This window comes from Varroa jacobsoni, unplaced genomic scaffold (assembly GCF_002532875.2).
Source record: "Varroa jacobsoni isolate VJ856 unplaced genomic scaffold, vjacob_1.0 scaffold_900, whole genome shotgun sequence".
In the NCBI taxonomy this organism is placed as follows: Eukaryota; Metazoa; Arthropoda; class Arachnida; order Mesostigmata; family Varroidae; genus Varroa; species Varroa jacobsoni.
Window position 1 is genome coordinate 260,573 of NW_019213802.1, and position 17,743 is coordinate 278,315.

At 39.6% G+C, this 17,743-nt stretch overlaps 1 protein-coding gene and 4 long non-coding RNA genes across 5 annotated transcripts in view; 2 read left to right on the forward strand and 3 right to left on the reverse strand.

The window, feature by feature from the left end:
- The window catches only part of LOC147752901 (uncharacterized), a 940-nt gene extending 649 nt beyond the window's left edge, over positions 1 to 291 (reverse strand). Inside the window, exon 1 of the long non-coding RNA XR_015312820.1 lies at positions 167 to 291. This is a non-coding gene — a long non-coding RNA (uncharacterized LOC147752901). The remainder of the gene's footprint in view (positions 1 to 166) is intronic.
- LOC111264806 (activator of 90 kDa heat shock protein ATPase homolog 1) overlaps positions 1 to 11,010 on the forward strand; it is a 21,800-nt gene extending 10,790 nt beyond the window's left edge. Inside the window, exons 8-9 of the mRNA XM_022840983.2 lie at positions 8,575 to 8,657; positions 9,555 to 11,010. Of these exons, the coding sequence (XP_022696718.1) occupies positions 8,575 to 8,657; positions 9,555 to 9,621 (150 nt within the window). The 3' untranslated portion in view covers positions 9,622 to 11,010. The remainder of the gene's footprint in view (positions 1 to 8,574; positions 8,658 to 9,554) is intronic.
- On the forward strand, positions 972 to 5,736 carry LOC147752902 (uncharacterized). The gene is made up of 2 exons (XR_015312819.1): positions 972 to 1,046; positions 2,325 to 5,736. It is a non-coding gene; the product is annotated as an uncharacterized LOC147752902 (long non-coding RNA).
- A 934-nt stretch (positions 11,011 to 11,944) lies between the features above and the next one.
- Positions 11,945 to 14,762, reverse strand: LOC111264808 (uncharacterized). The gene is made up of 2 exons (XR_002683093.2): positions 13,974 to 14,762; positions 11,945 to 12,906 (listed from the first exon to the last, which is right to left on the reverse strand). It is a non-coding gene; the product is annotated as an uncharacterized LOC111264808 (long non-coding RNA).
- Positions 14,763 to 15,535: 773 nt separating this feature from the next.
- Positions 15,536 to 17,648, reverse strand: LOC111264807 (uncharacterized). The gene is made up of 2 exons (XR_002683092.2): positions 17,329 to 17,648; positions 15,536 to 15,778 (listed from the first exon to the last, which is right to left on the reverse strand). It is a non-coding gene; the product is annotated as an uncharacterized LOC111264807 (long non-coding RNA).
- Positions 17,649 to 17,743: the final 95 nt, after the last annotated feature.

The following is a 17,743-nucleotide window of genomic DNA, read 5'->3' on the forward strand; positions in this document are numbered from 1 at the left end:
AAGTTATCATCATTCTACCCCAATTGGTTAGTTATTTAATTTCAAGGTCCGCTAGATTCGCTTGTAACAGCTTAAAACCTACTGCTGTTCTGCAACTGTTATTCTTTCTGTCCTTTACGTTCGCTCTGATTTGGCCATGATATCTTTACCCTTTCTGGTAACGTACCTCCTCTCCTTGCGCGATTTCAATATTTCCCTGAATAGCTTTGCCTTCACCGAGCGATAGCTCTTTCCAGTATTTCGATCAACGAGAGAGGAACACAGTAACGGAATCTCGTCCCTAAGTCAGCAGCGCCTTACAACCCCTTACATTGAGTCCTTGCAGTGCATTTCACAGATTCACCTCCCCAGCGATTTTCGTTGTTATCTTTGAATGAAAGAGTGATTCGATTCTTTCAAAGCCTATCACGCACACACATTCGATTTCTCTTTTTCTTCCTATCATCGATTGAAGATTAGAACAACTGACATCATTCGCTGACATAACTGCCCTACGTGTGCACAGGTACATGTTTGCTACACAAATATCCTTTAAGCCTCGCTCCGTGTTCCATTCCTTGCGTGACAATACCGAAAGTGATTGACATCGAAGTGTATCGATAACACAGAGATTCTGGGCCGATTGATCTTGTTTACGAAGATTGTGTCTGCTGCCTGTTATGTACTGCCATTGTTGTATCTAGATGAAGATGCTATTAGATGGTAGCAAGAAGGGCACAAAGCAAGGCAAAAGCGTAGAAAGATGCTGTCTTGAACGGCTTTTCAGTCGTTTGCAGGTTGCTCAACGTTCGGCCCTTCGTATCGCTTTCTAGCCTCGTTGTTGTACACATAGGAGACACAGAGAACGTCTGAATTTGTTCTTTTAGTTTGGTTCGGTTTGAATCGAGCCTTTGTATTGCGCCGTTTTTTATCGTGCATTTTTATTCGAATTATTTGGCCATCATGCAGCTTACTCAGCCGAACAGCATGCAATGGATCTCATTCTGCGAGAAGGACGGCAAAAGGATAGTGACGTGCTGCGAGCATTCGAAGCAATCGAGTTCAAGGTTAACAAAATTATAACATTAAAGTCTTGCGCGTGGCGTTAAAACAATTATATTAGGTTGTTAAAGGAGTAGTAATTATTTTCGAGCCAAAATTGAAGTACCCTTTCATGTCCAAAATAATATTACTAATCTAGATATTCGCTGCTTTGGTCCATGACCTTCTGTCATTTTTCTAACAACACGATAATCCCGTAACTATTAATCCATTACATTAAACGAATTCTACGGAGACTGAAATATACAGTAACCTAATGGTGTAAAATCTGGGCAAGTGTGTTAGTTACTTAAACATGTTCTCAGTTTTTCCGGTTAGCTAAAGATGTGTGTAGTCTGCTATTGCCATTAAGGAATATGACGCCTTTCTGTTTACTAGTTCCAGTCGATATTTTTCACTAATTTTCTTTTGTTGGTTCGATAATTGTCGAGAGAAAGGGGCTAGATTCAGTCGTTCTACTAGGCGGCAGCAATTTATAATAAGCAATTTCTTTCCAACCCCACCAAACATATTTTATCACTTTCTATAGCGCCAATCTGAGCTTTGCCACAGAACGTGGAACACTTTTTATTTGCACATTATTGTCGTGTATAATCTGCGATCAGCCGCCTTAGAAATGGTTCGATTTAGATTTAGTTCCATTTCTGTATAGCTTCGCCGATGGAAATACGATCAAGAATAATCTTTTGCATCAATTCGTGCAGCGGCACCTGAACATCGACCTTTTTTTGCAGCCAGCTTTTTTCAAATGGTGTAAGACTGTTTGGTAGTGAATGCTTAGTTCCTTGAAGATATCATGGCTAGTCACGTGTCGATCTTACTCAACCTTTGCAATAATCTTACGAACTTTCTTCTACTACGAAGAGTATTCTTCACATCGAAATCTCTCGAACGAAAGCAAGAGAACCATTTTTGGGCAATTGCTTTCGATAGTGCATCTCAGTCATAAATTGCGCCTTTATTGCTAGAAAATTATAAAATACAACGCATTCTTCTACAAATTTCATCCTTTTTCTCCTTTGATCCAGTCTTCATTGTTCTTTCATCTCAAATCTAAATTCCAGCAATTCTAACACAGTTTACACTAAAATCTTAGTACTCCCATGATATCAACGCCAATCCCATGCAACTCATATTGCTTGAGTAATTTTTCGACAACCTATTATGCATGCGTTATAAAGATGGGTAAATCTATTAACTGTCTTAGGTAAAATATAGGAAAACTAATATTTAAGCAAAATAATGAGGGTAATCATTAGTACGAGCGAATTCTTTGGCTGTAGGTTTACTCCGGGTTTGCGCAAGCTAGTAAGTGGGTATCTAGCAATAGGACGGTCTCGAAAGATCTATGGACACCTTTCTACACAACGGTAGGACAAAGAGTGCAAAAAGCATCTTATACTTGTGAGGCTTTGGCGCTGTTAATCCTGATAAATTTGCGTCTGAATTCACTAACGGTTCATACAATCGGCTACGAAGGCATCTTTTAGGTTTTCTGTTGTACTAAATACGTTGCTAACGCGTTGTCTAAAAAAATGCGTTGTTTTCAGCACAATAATTAGGTGTAAACGCCAGACATGATTCGCACAGAGGAAGATAAAGATCTAGGAAACTTCGCATTAGATAACGGAAAAGGAAAAAGCTTAATGGGGTTTGTGTAATCTGAAGTCATCAAGTCCATCAAAAGGAAACAAACCTAGTTCTCATAGATTAATTATTACGTAGCTGAACTTTCAAACGAAGCAAAATGTTTCGTTTCCACCTGAAGGTAGCGCTAATGTTTTTTTTTTTGAAAAATAGGGTTAACAGAATGTACGCGTTAATGTCAAGAGGTGCTCTAACACATCATTCTCACAGTAGCATTATCGGCGGTAACTGCTGCACACGCCTCGATAAGAGCCGTTAATATATTAAATAACGTTCGCATGCTTGGCTGTCTCTCTATTAAAGAAAAAAGCTAAGCAGGATTGATATCCTTATCATTTGAGATTGCAAGTTTTTTTTTGCTGTTGGGGTGCTTGGTTGCCTATAGCTAGCTTTATCTAGTGCGCTTGGGTTGGGCTCCCGTCTGATTTCTTAAGCGCTCATTTTAGATCCTCAGTGTACAATGAGATAGATGCCATTTATCATCTAGGGGAATTTGTAGCACAGCCTGCGGATCTATCGTTGTAATGCGGAAACAGTCTTATTTAGCAAAACCTCGTTGCTTGTATGTATAATCTATAGAAGCATCTATTACCTTTGCACACACTTTAGACACGCATGCTTCATGATTATTAGCGGTATCATCTAAGTAGTTTGACACAAAAGGCGTAACACTTTTTAAAGAAACACTGTTATGACGTTTAAGTAATGCCCAAGGATGATCGACGCTTGTCTTGTTCCAGTCCCAACGTGAAGTCACGAGTTGCTCTATTCATGCATCATATTGGTACTATATAATGATGTATGAAGTTTGCAGCTAATATTAATTTTATCGTTACCTCAATTTATATTTAGCGTTTTCCCGTGATCTTAACATATTAAAATTTTTTAAGCTATGTAATTTAATAACTAACTAATAAGTTCAAATATATATACAATCGAAAAGTGTTTTAGATTGTATATATATTTGAATTTTTTTATTTGCGAGAAACCATAAAAATCCATATTGTGCACATAAGCATTTTTCTAAAATTGCTCAGTGTTTTAATCGTAGGTACTAACTGCTGTGTAACACTGTTTCATTTGTATAAAATGGAAAGTCGTAGCAAGTATCTGCCGGCAGCTGGCAGCTGTTTGAAAGCACGTACGGCCATACCAACGGGCGAGGTCACAATATAGGTAAGAGGTCTAACCTATGAGCCTTCAGACACTGATAGTCCTGTCACTAAAAGCCCCTCGGCAACCGCTCAGGCCCAATAAATTATAGCTGAGTAGAAGCTAATTCTGTCAAACCCGTATGCTACACGGATCGCCTGAGGTCCCTCCTTTCCAATTGAAGAATTTATTCTTACTCGAACTGGTGCGCGTGAGCTCCAGTTCGGTTGTCAGATCTTGGAGGGTGCCTGCGCAGCAGATGATACCTCAACCTTATCTGCTTGCGTCGCGTAGCAACGGCTGTGAATTTTACACATTGGCTGTCTCGGTACATTGTTATCTTTACGAGTGTATGTGGTGGAGCAGCACCAAGTTAGAAAAGACAAAGTTCTGACAAGGGCCAGTAGTAGTCGAGTTATTAATTAAAAGCATTGTTACCTGCACTATCAATGCCTTCGCTAGTGATCGAGGTTGTCGCGAAATCGCCCAATTTCTGGAACGTAAACATTCAGACTTGACCAAGCGCTCATGAGCTGTGCACGAAACAAATTATGTGCGCCCTAAATGATGGTGACATCTGTATTGGTCGCTCAGCTGCGCATGAGGTTAGTATATTCGAAAGAAGAATCCCTAATTTGGGTTAAGTCGTTTAGTATGAAAGGAGATAAAAATTAATTTCATATTTCAAGATGACTATATTTTATAATAGTGCTATACTCTAGTCATTTTCTCTAGTCGAGATGCATTTGTAGTTTTTGAAATTTAAGACAGTCGATTTGTACTTTTAGCAAGCGAGTTGTACTGAACCATGAAGAAAAAATTAAAAAAAAAAAAAAATCAAAAAAGTTTCATCTTGAAACTATAGTGGCGGGAACAGGTCGCCATATAAATCTTGTACTAGGTAAAAGTTCTACTATTAGAAACACCATAAGTCATTGCTTGAAAAGTTTTTGGAATAATGAAAAGTTGGAAAGTCAATCAAATCGCACAGGTGTTAGCATTCTGGTTTGGTGTACATAAAGACATCATAATTCACCGTGACCAAATTTATGAAGTGAAAATATTATAGTGCCATTAAAACATTACAACACAGTGAGTGTCGTATGATTTGAACGGGAATTAAAAACGGAGACATAAAAACACTGTCACCTTTTTTCTCACATTAGCATAGCAACCTATTTTTGTACCGCATTATAACGTGTAATGGAAAAATGTATCCGCTACAAGAATCGCAGACGGTTACATCGGATGATGGATGCAAGTAGAGCGGCGAGACATCTTTCGAATGAAAATCTATAGCTACAGAAGCTTGTAGCGCCAGTTCGGTGGTCACATGCAGTTGTTATGCAAAAGAACTTATGGATCCTAGTTTGTTGATTACGGCTGAAATAACTGTCAGCAATTAAAAGGCATAATGAAAAAGATCCATAATAAGCTGATCAACCAAGACAAGAGAAGGCTCGACTTTACACAGAAAAAATCACCGTAGAAGAAATGTAGTAGTTGCAATTAAACACTGTTTGCTGTTCCAGATATTAATCCCATAGTCATGTTTTAAAATGTCGGCAGTTTCTCCAGGGAAAAATTAAGACTTCAACACGTCGAAATTGGTACTCGAAATCCGTGTTGTACGCTAGACTTGTACAGTTGCAGCACAAATAGGTTACCATTCAAATGGTAAAAGGTCATAGATAATATTGTTGTATACTTCAATCGAAACTAAGATTGAAGCGTGTGAGAAAGTTCGAAAATTTAGAGGTCAGTGCATCACGTACTGACGATAATAACAAACGATCAGCGGTTAATAATATGTTATTATTAAAGCAAGTATGAGAAGTCGGTTTTTATTAATAAATGGTGTTTCGTAATAAATACTTTTGCTGCTGTACACCTTTAGTACTCTGTGTTTAATGATGCGCCTGGAAACCCCTAACATAGAGGACTAACTCTAAGTAGATTTTCAAGCTTGTAGAAAGCACCTCATCGTGCCAGGGCATCAAGTCCTAAACTGAGAGTGCCTCTAACAATGCATGCTCAACAACCAAAGTTGCGTTTAACCCAAATGTGAATGTATTGTCATCAGGTTGATACTTGCGACAATGAAGCAGTACGGCAGTTACCTCTCAAGTTAAGTTATACCGTTAATCAGGATCGTTTTTCATACGCTGTAAAGTGGCAGGTAGATATACGCATTATCTTGAGCAAGAATGATGAAAAGAGTTCATTGTCACTTACTGATAGAAACGGTCACACAGAAAATAGCCTCACGCCAGGGTGTATGTGTCTTTTCGAATACAGTGTTTTTTAGGTAGGCAGTTTCACAAAACTGCCTTACTCACAAGTAAGAGCGTTGGTTCAGGAAAACTGCTCCGTATACGATGTTAATGACATGTGCGTATGCTCGTCTTCAAAAAAGTTTCTGCTGGGTATATCTCCACTCACTTAGCGTGATATCCAAACATCGTTAGTATCACCAAATCGCTGAAATTACTCCCTTTTTGTATGTTATAAATGAAATTAACAGAATTCCTTGTGTAAGTATCGCTGACAAATCTTAAATGATATATCTGCATCAGGCGTCCCGTGGAAAATCCATCTGCAGCAATAGCCGAGAGGGCTGGCGTGTAGCGGTATATAGTCCTGGTAAGATAGATGTGTGTTACGTGCGCCGAACAGCGAGCTCTAATGGAGGACGGGGCAATCATGTATCTTATATGAATGGCCAACGTTTGGTGAATGAACGAACGGTGTCTGTTTTTTGAAACTGACAATCATATCTTCATGTCGCCTTTAAAATGATCTTTTTCGCATGATACACCGCTACGCTACGATAGCGGAGGTTTTGCAAATACGAAAATATGCCATGACCGACCAATCACCGCTATAAGAATCGCTACTGCCCACAAACGCCTCAGCGAATAAGTTTGTTTCACAGCAGCCGTCAAGTCGCGGTGTGCATATCGAAAATTCTCATGTGGGCGACGATGTCCGCCCCCCAGCACAGTTCACTTAAACGATAGGTGGTAGAGGCGGACGCCTTTGGATACGGTATGTCGTTAGCCGTTATAAAAGATCTTCCTCAGCGTTGTGATTACTAAAGGGTCGGATGAACTACTGTAGAACGCTATGGTCGTTAGCTCAGTTTACACGTGAACGATTTTCGGAGTACTTCCGAGGACCCTATCGCTTTACTTACCCGCGAGGGCAGGAGACCAGGAAGAGGGAGGAGCAGAGGCGGTTGCAGGGAACGGAAAATTGAGGTTTTGCTCGTTCGATGCTCGGCAAACGAACGCCGCTATCGTCAACTTTACAGACGAAATGTGGCTTGGTGCCATCGAAATGCCAGAGGTTGATCGGCAAAAAGTTACAATCGGCTCAAAATTGCAGCTGGTGAAAGAAAAGCATCTTTTTATTTATAGAGGCACTACCTACTCAAGTGGCTACAATTGGATTAATGTAGATTTTTTAAACGAATTTCTTGTTTGCTTTATAAAAGAAAATTTCTTTTAAGCGTTCTGACATATATGATTGAATTCATTTAGTATTGTACAACAAACATATAATATAGGAAGATAAAAGTAATAAAGACATGCGTACTGTAGAAAAGTATCTAACGCAGGCCCCAGGAGTATGTGGCTCTTTGGTAATGCTCATTTAAGACCGACGGTACAAATAATACAAAATATCAAATGCAAGATATTTCGTTGAGGCTTTTAAAGTTGCTTACGGAGACGTTGTAAAACGAAGTATTGCTTTGGCTGTGAATAGTTGTTGCTAGCAGCGACGTTGGGCTTCGGTGCCGTACTTGACATCAGCCCAGTTGAATAAGTTCAAATTGAAATTTATCGACTATGGCACTATGGTTAACTATTAGAGTGGCTCAGGTGGTGTCAGCTGCCATCGTATATTTTAGTTTTATAGACACTACGAAGAGAACGTAAAATGCAGTCACAATCGAGACGAAGCGTTGCAAAAACTAGCAATTATGATAATCTTTTTCATAAATAGTTAAAAGACCGAAAGGCTATCAACTGCATTTATGATTTGAATGATACACATCGAGCGTTTCTATACTAAGCAGAGGTCAGAATGTATATGCACGCAGTATATTCGAAAGCACTCTGCTTGGGCGAATGTAGAAGGTGCCCTGGTAAGCAAGAAGGGATTCATCGATATTGGAATAGAAGTACGAATTGATGTTACATAAGCGGCAAATTCAGGTGAAATCTCACAAAAGCACTATTTCCTTCCGATGCGCAGATGTCGGCTCCGGAATACAGGTCAACATCGATAGTGCTTTCCTAATGCTTGCACGGATATAATCTCTACTGGTCGCATATCCGTCGTTCTTTTCAGCATCTTGCTTTTTTGGAGCTGTGTTATACGTAATGATGGCTCTCAATGAATATGTCAGATTTTATGTTGCTCGAAGTAATGACTCCATAATGTTAGCCACGATTACAATTACATTTGCATAGACCAGCTTAATGGGTTTGTGTTGTCTAACGTTAAGGTCAACGTAAGCCCGATACCGAGTTTCACTTAATCAAGAATTTACCGCATGGTAGTGTTCTGGTAGTTCAGCTCTTTTAAATTAAAATAAGAAGCCAGGTTTCAGAAACGCTATCGTTACCATGTAAAAATTCTAGAATTTGTCGGTTTATTTTACAACAGTAAGCATATCGTATTTGCTGAGACGGGCCGTTCACCTGTTCTTGTGTTCTGGTATTTCAGACGAGCGACTCTAGCCAGTTAAAATTGGTTCAGAAGGGGGTTCCAGAAGACGAAGTCGAACGTACCCAGGCGGGCTGGCAGAGGTAAGTTTGATGTGGTGCAAGGAAAGCGAGCAGTCCGCAAACTTACATTGCGTAAGTTGCCTTTAATATCATAGAGCAGACACCGGCGGAACGGTTCGGTTAAGAGGGCATAGCGGGAACCAGTCAAATTCAGAGCAGTTTGTAGGCAATCTGATGCTCAGAAACATGACATATATAGCTTATTACTAAACAAATGTTTCATGAATAGTACTCCCTGCGTCGGATTCGATCATCTAAAGTATTCAGGCATAGTGTGCTTTTGGCTTTTCTACAACGATGAGTAACGGACAAAACAGGTTCTATTGTGTTCATTTAAATACACTTGCCGCGTAAGAAAATGTCTCAATGTATTACAGCTTTTCAATTTGAAGAGATAAAATCGATAATAATATGCAAGCAAGAAAGTTGCATTCCTGCCTTTCGGTAGCGGTTCGCTCAAGAAGTTTAGATCGCATTAATTGTCGTTTTAACTCACCGGCTGACACCATAAATTAAGGACAGTTTAATCCAATGTAGGGCCTATGAGTAAATATTACGTGTTCAACTTTAGTTGATGCAGCTTTTTCGGGGCTAAACCTAAAGTCGATAGTGGTGTCCAGTTATGCGAGTTTTTGTGAACTATTAGTGGCGCTCCAAATATAAATGTGTTAAAGTAACAAGTGTTTATACAAAATACTGTTTTATTACTTTCCAAGTTTCTAATAATATACTCAACTATGTCAGTTTACGACATAGTTTAAACAATCAGACCATGGCAAAAATTAAACCACGCTTCGAGTTGCCATGGTCATGGTCATGCGCGTTCCACTGTGTACTTATTTTAGAAATATAAACAAATTGCTTTAGATGCGGCGTAACCTAACGGAAATTAAGATGTTTCTGTCATTATTTTTACAGGTACTATTTTGACGCAATCAAACGAACGTTCAGCTTCGGTGCGACTCTTAGCTCCGGCGGCTTCTAATTTATTGCAAAGAAAAAGCAAACTGAATATTATTGTTGCGTTCGGATAATAACAATAATAAAAACTATACTAATAATAATAAAAATAATAAATGAACAAACAGAAAAGTGCTTGAAAATGGAGACGATACTGCAAAAAGATGGAGTGGCGTTGTCTCTCGTGTGATAATAGTACCAATACGATAATAACGAAGGGATGTATACTACTATCCACACAATGGATGATACGAGATGCTATGACTAGAAACGGGTAAACACTTGGCGACTGATATCCCCGGTTACCCGGTTACCGAATCAATGACATTAGCAGCGGTAGTTGCTAAATCACTGCCGCTATTGCTACCCAGTATAACGTTATCAACCAACAGAAAAATACCGCAACAATAGAAAAATGTCCAATTCAGATGGTATAGTCGATTGTAAAAAAGAAACAGAAACGAAAAAAATAAGAAGGATATAAGACGCAGATGCGTCAGACGGTGCCGCGACAAACCCGAACTCATTCAGCCATACGTCAGATTGATCAGCAGCTCATCATCAGAAATGTTCAGTTTCGAAGCTGGAAACAGACTGTTGCCGATACCGAGGTGGTAGATTTCCTCCAGTGTTACTTCCTGTTGCTGACGCTTGACAAATGAAATGAGAAACAACTTTGGTGGAAACGAAAGTAGAAGCCCTATAAATATACTCACAGCTGATGACATCTTGACAGACGAGAGGACAAAAACTATATGATAGTTGAAAAAAATCACAAGATGATAGAGAGAGAGTTGCGATCCGTAAGAGACCGGCACACATTTGAACTGCTTATGAACGCTTTTTCTACTTCACTTTTTGGCTTCTCTCGAACTCGGGAAGCAGGCGGGCAAGAGCATCTATAAAACAGCCGAGCTTATTGGTTTTTACTCTCGATTGCGGTCGAAAGTATAATGTCTTCTAGACATTACCAATATTGTGCACTTACGTTGGGAGAAAGAAATAAAAAAAAAATAGAAAGAAAAGTTACCAACAATGCCAGACGAATGTTCAATTGAAGTATGATGAAAGTACACGGTGCTGACCGAAATCAAATAGAAATACGCGAATCATAACCCTAAAAAAAGACCATATATGGGACCCTCCAACACTAGCATACCTGAGCGAAAAAAAGGACATAAGGACCATTTATAACATTAGTCCAAAACTCTACTTTCCCAGTAAATGGAGAATTGTGTTCCTGCTAAAATTCTAAAAAAGGCTAGCTTTAAAACCGAACTGCTCAAATAGAATTCCTCCGATTCGATTTAGAAGCAGAGCTTTACAATTCGTGCCCATAGGAGAGATTAGTTTGTACAGGCTTCATTTCGGGATACTATACCTCCAATAAAGCTCTGCTCGCTGTGATAAAGTTCATGTGCCAATTTCTTTCTCCAGGCTAGTTCAGCTGCCTAGCCAACTGCTTGCAGTTAATGAATTTTAGCTCTCATTCTCATAAGTTGAGGGCATGTTATAGAACGATCCGAGAAGAAACAAGTATGGATATTGTGCTTTCTATGTAGTTGGCCACTGCTTCAATAGAAAGCGATGGAGTGCATACAGAATTATATTGCGTTCCTCAATTGCAACTTATGCTGGTGGGGTGCATGGGCTGGTGATTCAGAAAAGAGCTTAGGTTGGGGGGTCATTATTGAGGTGAATCGGTATACTTTGAAAAACACTTATTTTGTCGAGAAAGAAGTGATTGGTATCCGACTCTGATAGACGGCTAGTATCTGCCAAGTTTAGCACACAATGGTACAAGTTTGTAAAAGTATGTATGAGGAAGTTTTGAACGTGTCACACTCGGTTTTTTGTCACTAATTCGAACCAACCTGCCCTAGTTTCCTTACTTGCCTGATTTTCCATTATGTTGGCTGGCTCATTTTAACGAGACTTTAAAAGGTACAGTGTTAAATTTTCATTACATTATATATATATAGGAATTGTTGATTCGGCCCGATACGGTAATACAATGTGAATTAATGGTTTGGCGTCACTGTTGGCTCCCAGAATCAGGTATCGATGAATGTGTATTAACATGAGTGTTTAGAATTTTGGCCCGCAAAAGTTGATATTCTACCTACTTCCTGTTCGTTTTTCCGCGTTCGTTCTTCGTAAACCGTTGCTCGAAACAATTCCAACGGGATACGTGTCTACACTGGTCTGCAGAATAATAAACAGCAACGGAAGGCTTGACAAATGGGTATCCATTTATAACAGTGCCCTGGTGACTGAGAACAGTGCTGACAATAACAGCCACAACAACACGACACTACGATAAACTAATAAGTAAAAAAACATGTACATTTAAAGTCAAGTTCGTCTTCATTTCTGATTCACAGCTAGAAAATTTTGTTACATTCAAAGATAGTCCAGTTTTGTGAACTTGCAGGTGTTCTGTGAAGAGAAGCAAAGCACACCTTCTGCTCTCAGTAGTCCTGAACATCATAAGCACAACGGTAATCCTAACTTACAACAAACGCGATTAAATCGGGCCCATATTTATACTAAACTAGGATGTTCATTTTCGCATTAGCAGCTTACTTAGTAGAAACATATTAAATTCTGACTGGAGGTGCGCTTCTTTCCCAGTTCGCCTATTACATATTAGTTTAGTTTTCTTTATTTAGCGATTTTGAGGAAACTTTTTAAAAAGCATTTTCTTTGGTCCCAATCAAGGTGCGCTCTCTTAAACGTTTGGCGTGTGTTATCCTTTCTCTCTTTAAAGTGGTGTAATGCTTCCTAAGCGATTTCCGCTTTTTTTTTCAAGAGGTGGATTCGATGTTACGACGCATACGGCTGGGGCCGAATTATACATCGATATCCAATGTAATGTCGGACTCAAACACGAGGGGTGTAACCTGATTTTGCCGAAATCTATACCGACTAATGTACGTTTCCCCTTGATTTTCATTTTCTGTCGGCTCAGAACTTAATTGAGGAATACTATAGTAAAAGATATAAAAAGCGCCTACAGATCAACCGTCCGTGACCATTTTCGGTTTTCCCTCCTCATTAGGCACAATGTGTCCCTATACCTGAAAACTCGGAATTTGCGTCGTTTACATTGTGTGCAGTTTCGAGAATGAATCTCGCTGTCTGCTGCCACCCGAGGTATTTTTTTCTTCAGGCTCTGCTTGGCTTTAGTCGCTTTGAGTTCGTCACCTTCGATGCTGTGCTTCACAAGTTGAGGAAGTTCACAAGTTTCACCGGTCCCAAAATTTAGGCAATTCCAAGAGGGGGATCTTATTCTGGTCCAGATAATTTCCTGTTCCACAAACAATTTGTAGTGATCGTATCTAAAAGTTTCTCAAGTTTAGCTAGCAAAAAGTGCGATATTTCTGCAAAATGTAAATAGGTAACAAGTTACTAGCCAGACAAATTAAGGTTGCTGCTTTGCTTAGATGCATAATTAGGTTACGTAATTTGCTTAATCGACTAAGTTATTTATTGCATACACAATTGCTTTCAAGGACAGGCGATGACGAGTGATAACGTAGTCGGCATCCCACCTGTATGGCACTGCGCCAGAGCGAGCATCCACAATAATAAAAACAGTATCTATACATTAACCCTTGCGAGAAAATCTCTGGTTATCGTACGTGCCCATTACGTACGCAGATTAATTTGCAGCAATCGGTATATCGTATCTAATTCGACTGCACACGCGGCGGTTGCCAGATCGTTAGGTTACTTCGCGTTCGGCATAAATAAAAACTGCCAGCTACGAGATACGTTTGTGTGGCGCTTCTTTGGCTGTTTAATTTCTCTGGTCTATTGTCTTCACAAATCAGCATCGGTTAGCTAATCCAGTTATGTCTTCTCCTTATGGAACGCTATTTTAGCAGTAGAATGCAACACCAGTCGTCTAGGCTGACTCAACGCTTATTCGGGGAGAACAAACCTTCCTTTCGGCTCTTTCGAATAGTACGGCTTATGCAGAAGACTGGATAACTAGACTCACAAACTAAACTCATACACATGTAAACTCTTATCACGTCACCTGCTCTATCAGACTGTGTAAAATACCACTTAACAGTACAATTTTTAGCAGTAAAACTGTTGGTACTACCGGTACGAAACACTTCGTGAGTACTAATAACACTACGTAACACTGACACGTGCACAAAGTTCCAAAATAGCTTGACTATTTCTCTCGCGCGGAAATTTTGAAACTTTCTGAGAGTCTAACGACAACACGGTTTCTGCCATAATGAACAATACTCAGTATTATGTCAGTAGATCCGATATGGAGTGAATGCCATCGACCAAACGACCGCGTGCAACAAAAAAATGAAACACTAGACTAGGGGCTATACTCAGAACTGTACTCACTGACTTGCCAGTGCATACCACCGACCATCGGCCGCGGCTCATAGGTTTAGAGCTTCTAGATGAGGTATCGGTGAATATTCGCCAGTAACTATTCACTAGAACTGAGACCGCTAAAACTAGGAATCTAGTTTTAAAAACACACGAAGCAGATCTTGTCGCTGTTTTCATTTTCGTCATTGTCGCTATCCACCGCCTGTCGTCGTTGCGCTGACTTTCCGAGCATTGGGCACGAACGCTTACCAGAAACCATGCTAAGTCGCACACATATACGCTGACATTTTTGAAAACATATAGGATGTCCTTTTACAAGTTACACTGGCAGTACGCAGAAAACGCTAGAACAAAGTCTAGCCAAGACAGTCAACAACTGAGATCACCTGGGAGAACTCGAACGGCTGACAGTCGCGTGCTGTTTACGTGTTTGTGACGGCTTGTCAACTGAAGTGGAGTAAAAAATAGAAGCAGCTGGAAGTGTGGATTTACCAATGTATGCTAGTCTGGCTTGGGGCGCCCTAAAAAAGGATCGAAGGAAGGAGTTTCCCGGAACAAATAGGGGATCTGCGAAAAAAACTGTTTCTTTTGTCAGACAAAACTTTCAGAGTTGCAGACGAGGATTATCTATACGCAGTGTTATGTGTGCTTTATATTTTGAGGCCGGCTTTTGTGATTAGCTTGTGGTAGCTGACAGCAGGCACAAGCCAGATGGTAGCACATCGGGCACGATCAATCGATGATCGTTTGCCGAGTAGTTATCACACATGACAGTAACATAACGTCGAAAAGAAACTTGTGGATATCATGGATTTTGTAAGTGAAATGTGCATTATCAAGCTCATCCTTCGAAGATAGATTTAGATATATAGCATTGTATGTATAAATAGCTTGATGGGCACTCATTTAAAGACGCATGTTAATTGTAAAGAGAAAAATGAATATAAATATAGATTTACGTTCCGTTTATTGTTGCCGTTGTGATAAAGTGGGCGTCACTCAATAACGTCTGCTAAGAGCTCTGTGTCATTTTAGCTGATGACTGAATAATTGACGGATCTTTTGGGATGGAATGAATTAAAATCAGTAAATTATTTACTGATAATATTGTATGTAAATACATACCGAATGGACGGCATTTGTTTAGAGTACGTGGAACTTTTCAGTATTTTAAATTAATTAGTTTCAAATCTCGCCTATACGCTTTTTTGTTAACCGTCAGGGTATTTCTGAAATAACCAATAGCTCTCGGTTAAATCTAACACGATATATCAGACAGAAAATTGATTATGCTATTTACAACTCTTTACAAGAATACAGCTGTCGGGACGTAATTCAAATCAGCTGCGATGTGCATGACAAGCCTGATTCCTGTCGTAGCGATTAATCATTAAATAGTATAAATTAAAGTAATTAATTTATCAAAAACAGATTGCGTAAGGTGTTACACTTGTGAGACTATTCAAATTGCACTATGAAAAATCTCTTGCTCGAATGAATTTTCGTCGTGCGTTCGTAATATTATTAGTATTAAGCTAGCACCATCTAGATGAATGCATCAGTCAGCGCAATTAATTAAGCACCGAGTTTATTTCTCTGCACTCGCCCGTAACAATTTTAATTCCAAGCTTTGTCAGGCCATCTATTAGGACGGCTGATCAGGTGCCCTCGCGTCATCCCGGGGGAAAACTGCATCATGAAGCCCTTCGCCGTATACTGATGACTGGCACCTGACATGTGCTTTGGCCTCGTATTTGTTACCGTCAGCCATATTGGTTCCGACGCGATAGTTCTGTTGCATGCAGCTCGAGGACCTGTGGTGAAGCCCCCGGGAGTAAGAGCAGTTACATCTAATGACGATAGATCGTACCATATATTTCATCTTATCTGCCGCAGATTTCTATTTTCTGCAGATCACGTCAGACCTTATTTGTTTTTGAGTAAGACATAGTAGTGAATATATCATTTATCATCATATTCTAATACATACAGGTTAGGTAAGATTTGTCTGAAATTGCGCCTTGCTGTACTTTTCCATAATGATATCCTGAAACTATCCTGATGATTCCTGAAACTGTTGGCCTAAAGCCAACCTCTGACCAGCGATTAAAACTTTATTCAATTAAGCCTAGTCTTCTTCATTTATTTGCGTCGTTGAACCTGCAAAGTAGAACATGAGTGGCTTGCGGGAATACTTATTACTTATCTGGAACTGAATATAAAGTTCGAAACCAAAAGCGAAGATAGTAAACTGTGCCAAAGAACGATACGAATATGTCAATCTACGTTGCGAACCAAAACAAACAGACTGTATGACAATGGCATGAAGTTGTTACAACGACAGTAAACCAATAGAGGATAAAGATTTCGAGATAGAGCGACTCAACATAATCTGAGTGAATAGAATTAACAAAGGACCCCCGTGTAATTTACCCAATATACCAAAAAGTTGAAATCTAGCTATTTCTTCTTATTCTACAAAAATTATCACGGCAGGCATTAGCTATGCGAAACGATGGCAAAAGCTGCATATGGTTTAGTTACATCTACACTTGCCGCACAAATGAAATATGCCGTTTTCTAACTGGGCGTAATAGGTCTACCGAGTGTTTGTTATAACGCTGTAAGGTTCTTTTCAGTAAGGCCAGAAATAGTTGGAATAACATGCTTTCAAGACGGCAGTTCACTTGTTCCCAGTTTGTATCAAGCTTCCAATGAAAAGGCCTAACAAGATTGTGTGTTATATATTAGCTAACAATGACATCTGGATCGATTTTCTTCTGTTTGTTACCGAAAATTGTTTGCGTTCAGATAGGAGCAACAAATTAGCCAGCTCCCTGTGCCTCTCATATTTCCGTATATCGTTAGGTGCAGGTAACAGCAGATCTGAGTACTACCTTCCCGATCTTATCAATATATACAACGTCACATATGCAACGTATATATATATATATATATCTATCCATATAATGTGGATGGCAACATATATGGTGTTTTCACATGTTGTATTATCTGCATGACCATCTCGAAACCTGAATTCCCAAGGCCATTTGAAATGATAATATTGATAGCAAATATTATATTACCTTTCCGTGTAATTTGCCATAGTTCATGCACTTGTATATATATATATATAGACCGTATTCAACCCGAAGCTGCGCAATGTACTGGAAAATTCTCTGGAAGAATTTTGATGACGTATTGGCCACGGCTGGCGCGCCGTTCTTTTCTGCTGATACGAATTTTTGAAACAAATTTAGGTTATTTTAGCCGCTGGTTAGATCCGACATTTTCACTGGCTAACTAATGTTTGGAACTTACCTTTAGGCTAACTTTGCAACGCATAGTACTACCCTGTATTTACCTTTTTATCGGCTCCGGCTAACCCACACCTTTCGTCGAGCTACAGTTTTCGTACATTTCGACGTCGGTCTTGTCATTCAATGCACGTCAGATATTCCCAAAAACAAACATTCTTTTCCTTGACGTTGTCGATTTTATCGAAATACTTGTTCAGTCTTGGCTGCTTATCCTTGAAAATCGAAGAGCCTGGTTCATATTTAGGCTCAGTGCCTTGGCACGATTTTTCTGCTTATTTTTAATAGAGAAAGCCACACGAGGAGTAAAGATGCGTTGTTAGTTCAAAAACCATTTAATATCAGGTCGAGTTCTCCGTCCGTTTGGGCTACTCCTAAACAACGGAACGCATAGAAGCATTCGGGATTCTCAATCTCTCAGCAGTGATCCCCTCACGTACTGGCGCCATTTATCACTTCAAC